At 46.1% G+C, this 8,862-nt stretch overlaps 1 protein-coding gene across 1 annotated transcript in view; it reads right to left on the bottom strand.

Moving 5' to 3' along the window:
- Positions 1 to 802: 802 nt before the first annotated feature.
- The window catches only part of LOC104275472 (calcium-dependent secretion activator 1-like), a 49,912-nt gene continuing 41,852 nt past the window's right edge, over positions 803 to 8,862 (bottom strand). The window contains exons 10-11 of the mRNA XM_009871437.1: positions 3,782 to 3,886; positions 803 to 2,152 (exon numbers count right to left, since the gene is read on the bottom strand). Of these exons, the coding sequence (XP_009869739.1) occupies positions 1,973 to 2,152; positions 3,782 to 3,886 (285 nt within the window). The 3' untranslated portion in view covers positions 803 to 1,972. The remainder of the gene's footprint in view (positions 2,153 to 3,781; positions 3,887 to 8,862) is intronic.

Raw genomic sequence — 8,862 nt, 5'->3', positions numbered from 1 at the left:
TGACACAATGAGAAGGGACCTCATAAATCCAGCATTGCAGGTGAATGTGCTCCAAGCGCACATTTGGACCAGCACCCCCTTCACAGGCTGTTCCCATGTCTCCCCTCCTTCTCCCATACATCCAAGCAGTCTTATGACTTTTGGGTTCTGGAAGATGGTTTAGTTTTATGGTTCATTATGTCAGGGAGGTTCATTCAGGAAGGATGTTTTTCTAATATTTGCCCATCGTTTATTTGTGGGTGGTGAACATTTATCCTCGTTCTCCAGGGTGGCAACAGGTTGCTGTGCTTAGGGGTGTAGGACATCAGCAATTCTGCTTATCTCTCAAACGATGGAAACTTTGCCTAGCAGGAGCATTTTTGGCTTGAATTGGCTGCTAGGCAGGAGTGACAGCAAAGCCTCTCAGGAAACTCCCAATCCAACATGCTTTCCACCACACCAGTCTGTTGTTTAATTTTGGCTAGGGGTTTGCTCTGTGCTGTGTCTTTGCAGGTGCCCAGCAGGCTGCTGCAACTGGCTGCTACGGGAGAAATTAAAATACAGACTGAGGCCTTTTGGCGGACGGTAAGTGTGGGGCAAGGCTGATGCCCAGGTAACAACATGGGCTGTACCAGGGCAGACCCTCAGTCAGATGTCCAAAGACAAATGGTAGGATGAAGAGTGCAGGTAATGGTGGGATCAACTGTGGAGGTGGTAGCAGAAATGCCCTTGTACCTGGGGAACAGACAGTGTGGTCCAACCCTGACTTTGGGGAGCAAATCAGGAAACCATCTGCTTAATTAATAAACTGTAAGAACACCCATGAGAAAAGAAAATGCCTTTATTCTGAGAGGTGGGGGCTCTTACATCTCAGCTTGTAATTACTTTTTTTTTTCCCTAAGGCAGACATAAAAAGACTCCATAATTTATTCTTAGGACATCTGAATAGTTATTTATTGAGAAGCCACAGTTCTCACACTTTTACAACTGTCGGCTTGTATAAGGCAAAAAAAGCAAGATGGATCACTATTTTACACAGAAAGTAAAAGCTCTGGAGGAGGGACTGATGGACATGCAGTTACTGGTCAAAATGCAATGTACATGACATATATAAAAACCATTGTGAAACAGAGGAATTGTAAATTATGGTTACAATCTACTGAAATAAATATTCAATATATTATAAACACATTTGTATAGTCTAAGATTGTAATTAAAGTTGTCTTTGTACATACACGGTTATTTGAAATTTAAACAAAAAAAGTAACATTTAGAGGAGCAAACGTCAACATAAAACAACTGCTTTGGACTTGTAATGTGGCATGATATATCCATAATGATAGGATTAATCTGGTGTGGCAATTAGAATGACTAATCCTTTGGGATGTAGCCTCTATGGAGTTAACTGCATATTGAAGGGAAGAGCCTGGTACATTAACAAGGATGCAGAATGATTCAAACGGCTGTCTGGGTTTGTTTGTTTTCTTTTTTTTAAATGAACAGAGAGAACAAAAAAAAATCATTTGTAATTGCCTCGTTCTTCTTTTAAAAACAAAGCTGTTTTTTTATTATTATTAATTTTAAGCAGTTGGCATCCACAGAAGAGAAACAGAGAAATGAAAGGACTCGATTCACTCATCTTCACAACAATTTACCATCAATGTATATACAGTACATTAATGAAGCGTTGTTTAAACTTTAATTATAACAGGGACACACCTAGCATGTTTTCTATGTAGTTTTCTTCATTAACAGTATTAAACAATGGTGCTCCATATTGCTTATGAACATATAGAGATGAAATTAGGAAACCGATGAATCAAAGAGAGGTGCTAATCTTATTACCACACAGCTAACATGGCATTTGTATTGGTAAACTTCTCATGGGCATTTAGAGCTGACATAAAAATTCCTAATGTGGCTAACCGAGTTACAGACGAGGTACATGCACGGATACCAGGCGCCCCCCAGCCGGTCCTTCGGGCCAGCTTCTCTAGTCGTCCTCTTCATCTTCCTCATCGCTGTCCTTCATGGTGATCCCCTGGAGGCCTCCGCCTTCGCTGACCGACGCCGTGGCCTCCTCTACCGTCAGCCGGTTCCGGATGGTCTCGTAGGTTTTGCTGTTCAAGGTGGAGTCCAGCACGCCTTGCAATCGGAAATCCCGGTACGTTTTCTAAAGCGGGGAGAGGCACGGAGGAACGAGAGGACAACGCAGAGGTCAGGGACGGACACTGGCTGCCCCACTTCGCTGCAGGAGTCAGCCCCCAGGCGCGCCCAGGGGGGTTTGGGGTCACTGATGTTGGGGAAATCCCAGCCCTGGGGGCTTCTCTGCTCTCCACGCTCTGCCGTGGCCAGCCCTGCCTTTGCCGGGCTTTGAAGCAGGGACATATGGGGGCTGCTCGGGGGAACCCTGCGTTTGGTAGGTTTGGAAGGTCTAAGAATCGAGGCAACAGCTAAGGGCTCTGCACCCACTAACTTCCCTTGCTGCTGGAGGCATGCCTCCTGCCTGCAGCATCAGATATTCATGCAGCAAAACGCTTATCGCCCGTAACTGCAGCCGTGATTGCACATTCCTGGAATGCTCTGTATTAAGCAATCCTACCTACAGTGTTGGGATTCAATAAACTTAAGTCCAGGATTCCAGAGCAAATTGTGGGTGTATAAATATAAGCACACAGCATGCGTTTCCCAAATCTCTCTTTCACTGCCTAATTCTGAAACTGGAGTTGCATTTCCACGGTTAGCTGTTATTTCCTTATCATGATTAATGTCTCTCATTTGAATTTATGTTTAAAAACTTCTCGACTCCGTGAGATAAAACTCTGGCCTTGCAGTTCATTTAATTCTGCTCTGTGCTCTGCTCTGTGGAAACTACTTGCTGTTCTGCTGTTTCAGAAAGTCCTTGGATTTGTTGTAGCTGCTTCTGAATGTAATATTGGTATAAATAAAGCACAAGGAAGAAAGCTTTCCTCAGCTAACTGACAAGTAGAAATAATTTGTCTGTGCCTGTTGTTTTCAGTTATGAAAAGCACATTTAATACATTTCAGTCTTAATCTATTCATGCCTTCAATGTGTTCACTGCACACAGGACCATAAACATTATAAAATATTAGACCAAAAAGCATTAGATAGATCCTAAAATGATCAAAAATATATTTACCCCCTTCTGTGATCTTATTATTTCATGTAAACCACTGAGATTTCACACTGAAATAATTATCATTAGTCCAAGGCACGCACACACACACACACAAGTGCACTCAAGGAAAAACAAAAGTTACTTTCAGGATATGTTATCTCACCTTCCTGATCTCTTACAGTTGATTATATATACCCATTGTAAAAGAAACAACTTCAATTAACTATGAGAACAATCCTCATTTGCATTCCGATGACAATCACAAACCATAGCTGAGCTTAGACGTTTCTAGTAGAAGAGTGTTAAAAACTTTTGGTTTGATTTAACCCATTTTAACACTGGAGTTCACGGGTGTGATCAAGATGTTTGTCCACAAACAAGGTTAGTTTTTGTGCACTTGCTGTACAGGAAGGGTCAAATAGCAATAGCTTCCCTTTTTTTCATGCAAACACCTGTATTTTGCATCTATATGCATTAGAAGTTCCTGTTTATCCTTTGCTAGGTGCGATACACACACGTATCTTAATTTTTAGAGCTGTAACAAATGGCTTTATTTATTTGCCCGTGGCAGTTTGCCTAAGAGAACGTGGCACACGCACGCAGGCATACACGCACGCTTCTTCCGACAGCAAGACGGTTTTGAAAGCGCATCGGCTGGTTACCTTGACTATCCTAATGAGCGTTTTCAGCTGGTAGATGTGAAGCTGCAGGTCCATGCGGTCTGTCAGCCAGGTGCAGACAACATTCATCGAGCTGGTGTACCATTGCTGCAAGAGAGACAGGACTTCTCCAGCAACACGCCAGGGCTGGGTGCTGTGCCCTCACTAACACCCTGTGTCACCTTCCCGCTCGCCAGCCCATTCGTGGGATACGACAGAGGGAGAGACAGGCACCCTCGTTTTCACAGAATTAATTTCCATGCATCAGCTTTTAAGTTTCACTATTAATGACAAACTTGGGGTGGGGGGGGTGTAACAGCAACCATTGATAGGACTTGACAGCAGTGGTGTGCATTTGGCCCAATCTATTTTTTTTAACCCCCTCGCCTGCCCCCGACCTTTCCTTTAAGTGTGTCAGACCCACACTCACATTACTTACCGTCTTGAAATTCAACCATAACCAGCCACGGGGCGAGTCTGGTTCCCTGATGGTGGGCGGAGGGGAGGCTTGTGCGGGGCAGGGTTTGGCTGCAGGTGAGGATGCTGGTGTGGGCACCGACAGGTGCCTGCCCAGGCTGCACAGGAAATGCCTTGGTTTCACTCTCGCGATTATGAAAGATGGAAAAAGCAGCAAAAGAACGAGCTTGTTTTCAAGCTGCTGAACTCACAGGGCCCCTCCAGGGGCTGAAATTTTGCCGCTTGCCTGAGAGACCTGCGGCGCAGGAAGTCTCCGGTGGGCTGTGGATCAGTGCCCCGCTCACGCAGGGCTGGCATTGCACGTCTGACGCCACACGGACGAAAGGAAAGCAAGGGCTGTGGCAGGGAACGAGGAGGAGATCACAAAAAATAAAACCACCTCAAAACCTCACCACGGCGCTCAGTACAATGGTTGATGACAGAAACCCATCGCGCCTCTGTATGCACGGTCACACCCTTCCCTCATAACCTCTGTTACACACACACACACAGAGATCAAAACCTATGCGGCAGAGCAGCTGCAATTAATCTGGAACCAGTTAAAGATTAAAAACCACCAGACCACTTGCTAAAAATCCTGACTGAGTGCCATCCAGGTTAGTCTGAAATTAGTCAGCAATTTGAGCTCCACCCCAACCAGCCTAAAACCTTGCCTCAGCCTAACGCAGTCTAACACCTCCTTTGCCTGCACCTTGGGGTGAGGGTCTCCGACGCAGAAACATGCCCTCTTCCCTCTAGTTGCTGAAGGTGCCGGTGCAGCAGGTGAATGGAGACAACTGAGTATTCTCTAACTGCACAACTGAGGCTGGTGACTTGTTACCTTCCCTCCTTCAACACCGTCCCTCAGGGGCAGACAGCAGAGGTTGGTCGTGCTGCTCTGGGAAAGGGTTTCCCCCCCGCCCCACTTTAACAAAGATGTTCCTGCACTTCTATTTCTACACCACCCCTTACTAAAATGGAAGAAATAAAGGGATGGAAAAGCCACCAAAGAAATGGCACATGGTGATCGCCTGCTCGGTGCTTACACCTTGTTCAACTTGTGGCAGATGCCTGCTGGCCCTTCATCTCCAGGACGGAGACCTGGCAAGAGCGAAGCGCCTGAATGAAACTAATTGAGGCAGGCAAGCAGCAGCTCCCTCTGTGATAGAAGTCAGGCTCACATACTGTTAGCTGTCACTTGAGGTCCTGGTGTCAGGCTGGGGTTGAACTGTGAATGCAATACCCTGGTTAGCCGGTGCAGGCCTGGCCAGTACAGCAGACATGAATGTCTGGGGGGTCTTCATACCTTCCAATCCCTCAGACTAGCCTGAGAGGTCAGAGCATCCCTGGATATCACCGGAGAGCCCTTGGGTCCTGTGGGTGCTGGGACAATGACCCAGGACAGACAGCAGCCAGCTGGGGAGGTGACGCTAAGTGACCTCTGTCACTGAGGGATCTGCCTGGGTTCCCTCATACTGCTGGGGGCCCACCATGGGCTAAACAGAGACAAAGCATTAATGCTTAAAATGTTTTCTGCAATTCACATGCTTAAATGCATCATGCTCTCGGGTGACATTAGCTCTGACCCAGGGCTGTGCTGGCCCTGTGCTGTGCCCAGGCCACCCAAATGTGTCCTTCCACCAACCCTTTAAATCAAAACCCAAAGGGGAACAATGTGACCGTGTGTTACACACACATATCCTCTCCCTTCCACCTCTGCCTCTCATCTTCCGCAAAATCATCTGCCGGGTGTTTATATCACCTCAAAACGAGATGAGAAGTCCCTGGCAGGGGCAGGTCCTGCCATTTCTGTTTGTCCCCTGCCATGCACAACCTGCAGGGCTGTACGGTCCAAACCAGATACTATAATCTCTGCCTGGAGGTTACCCGGCAAGGTGACTTTGCTGCTGTGAGACATTCAGATTAAGCAAATTGAAACATTTTTCTGCTTGTGATATGCATTCCAACATGCTGAAACCTCTCTGAGCCAAATCTAAATTGTACCCCTCTCCTCTTGAGTATGGGCTGACACGGGCTCAGCCAGGCGTATTGCTCAGCCACATGAAAGGAGCTCTCTTTCTCAAAGCTAAGTTACTCCAAAGACTTTCTGCTTTATGAGAAAAAGACAAAGTCTAATTCATTGATCTTGATACACAAAACCGTCACGTCACTTCATAGAGCACACACCAACTGCTGAATTTAAGCCCTGCATATTCATAAAAATAAGTTAGCCCATAAATTAAATGTTCCCTTTAGCTATCACTAGTGTTGATGTGCTATAAGACGCACAAGCCCTCTGATTCATGACTAACCTACCAAAGAAGATAACATTTGCATATGATTATATTATTAAAAGAAAAAAACCCACAACAACAAAGCCAAATGCTCTGAAACAGAAATGAGATCATTTCAGACAAAAGAGCATAGTGTTGTCCTGTCGGGACATCGCCCTCCCTGGGTGGCTCTGCCGTTCCTCGAAGGGCAGAGGGCTACATGGCAGGGACGCTGGGTTCCTTGGGGCTCCAGCTCCATATACAAGGTGCAAAGGGCACAGCCCAAATAAGTGAACTTTGGGGCCTTGCCATGGGGCTGCAACATTTCAGGCATGTTTCTGGAGCCCCAGCATGGGCAAACCAGAGTAACTAGCCTATGTGTATTTTCTCAAAACTCCTCACACCTGGTTGTAAAAATCAAGTAGACCTCATGGATGCTCCCAGACCCATGAACCTCAGCCCCATGTATAACTTGCTCCTGCACGCACACATTACTGATGTAACTGGCATCCTCGCCCATCACTCAGAGGAAAATTTACACTCAATCTGGGGGGAAGAGGGTAAGGAATGTCTGTGGAGGGCACTGGTGAACTCTATGCATGAACTGGGATGTCAGCAGGGAAGGGACTGGGGCTTCCACGGAGCTACATCACAGCCCTGCTGCTGCTAACGTGTGGCTTGCTAACAGCAGAGGAAATGCAGAGAGATGCTCTTTGGGTGCTACTAGAGCCCAGTAACAGCACAGCCAAGGCTTTAATCCCTCCTTCAACTTAGTTGTCCTGTTCCCCCTTCTGTCTTTCACAGCAATCCTCAATTCAGCCTGTTAGCCTGAGTAGATGAGGTGGGCCATGGGCTGGCTGGGATGCTCCTGGACAGGCATTAGAGGAGCTAAGGGGTGGGTTTCCATGGCTGCCCATCCAACACCCCAACCAGCTCAAGCAACAAGCCTCCTTGTTCCACCTCCCCCAGCTTTTTTTTTTTTTAACGCAAGAGCATGATCAATAAGTTGCTGAAATAGCAAGTTTGTCTCTGAATACATAAATTGATATGAATAAATCTGCACGTAGCACACTCAGTGTGGCACATAAAAAAAAGAAAAAAAAAGCCCTGTGCTGGGTCTCTGCGCTTTCCGGGAGGTGGTGTCATTACACATACCCAGGAACATCTGCAAACCTCCGTCTTCTTTGGTGTGAGCTGAATGGAAGCATGACCTCCTGTTCCTTGCCATGAACCTTGAGTTCACACTCATATTTTACATGTTACAGGAAGCCACAGCTCACCCCAGGGGTGCTGCAAACAGAATCTCGTAAGCCAGATGCAACACTGGTTCTTAAGGCACCTGAAGGAGCTGTATTCTTCATTCAAAAGCTTACATACTAGTAGCTTAAGGTCACTTCAGCTTTTGTAAAGAGTGGGACAAAACCAGGAATGCTTATAGGGCTGGGTTGTCAGCAGGGTAGCAGAGGGATTACAAGGAACCTGTGACTCTGCCTCTTTCTGCCTTTACTGGTAGTTTTTTTGTGTGTGAACAAGTGCCATACAACAGATTGAGGCTGGTATAAAGGCCTGGGACTGTGCAAGAGCACCCCGCTGAGCCTCAGCTGTGCTTGCAATTAGCAATAGGCATGAAATGATTATTGTTGTGGTGGCTGATGGCAATCTGAAGTGACAAGTTTTATGGGGGAAGTTGTAGTAGGGATGTTCAGCAAGTTTCTGCAAACCATTAATCGAAGGCTGCAGCACAGTTTAGTCAAAGCTATTTTATGTCATTCCAAAGGTCTCACAAGGATGCTGAAAGAATATTTTTCTGCTCTCAATGCCTTGGAATGGAGTTTTTCTAGGTCAGGGATTCTTTACTGCCCTATTTAGTGTCAAAAATACCCATTTGCCTCAAATTAGCAGAAAGCTTGTAGTTAAGGGCTAGAGATTAAGCATACAAAATTACTCAGCAGGTGACTGCTGGGTGGATTTGGGGGTTGAGAAGTCTTTAAAACTGACTACAAGACATTATATACTTCTGACAAAAGAACATAGTAATCCTACCTGCTTGCTTTAACCACTGTTGTTTGTCTATTATTATGTGCTTTAATGCTCATAAGAGCAAAACTACTGGTGATACTACTCAATTACCATAGTAACTCTCCCCTATGACCTCTCATTTCAGTACTCGCTTTCCAACCAGAACCAATCCAAGCAGGGCAAATCTATTTAAAACTGTGACACACACGGCACAAGGAGGCTCCGAACGCCGGCTGGCTCCCTCTCTTTGTCCGGGACATGGACTTGTTTTGAAATGCTGAAAGGCAGCTTTGAAATGAACCCTTAAATTCAAGGTGTTTGAAAGGTGAGGGGATG

The sequence above is a fragment of the Apaloderma vittatum genome, unplaced genomic scaffold, assembly GCF_000703405.1.
Source record: "Apaloderma vittatum isolate BGI_N311 unplaced genomic scaffold, ASM70340v1 scaffold22196, whole genome shotgun sequence".
Classification (NCBI taxonomy): Eukaryota; Metazoa; Chordata; class Aves; order Trogoniformes; family Trogonidae; genus Apaloderma; species Apaloderma vittatum.
The sequence above is the reverse complement of the archived record's forward strand: the minus strand, read 5'-3'. Positions and strand labels throughout refer to the sequence as shown.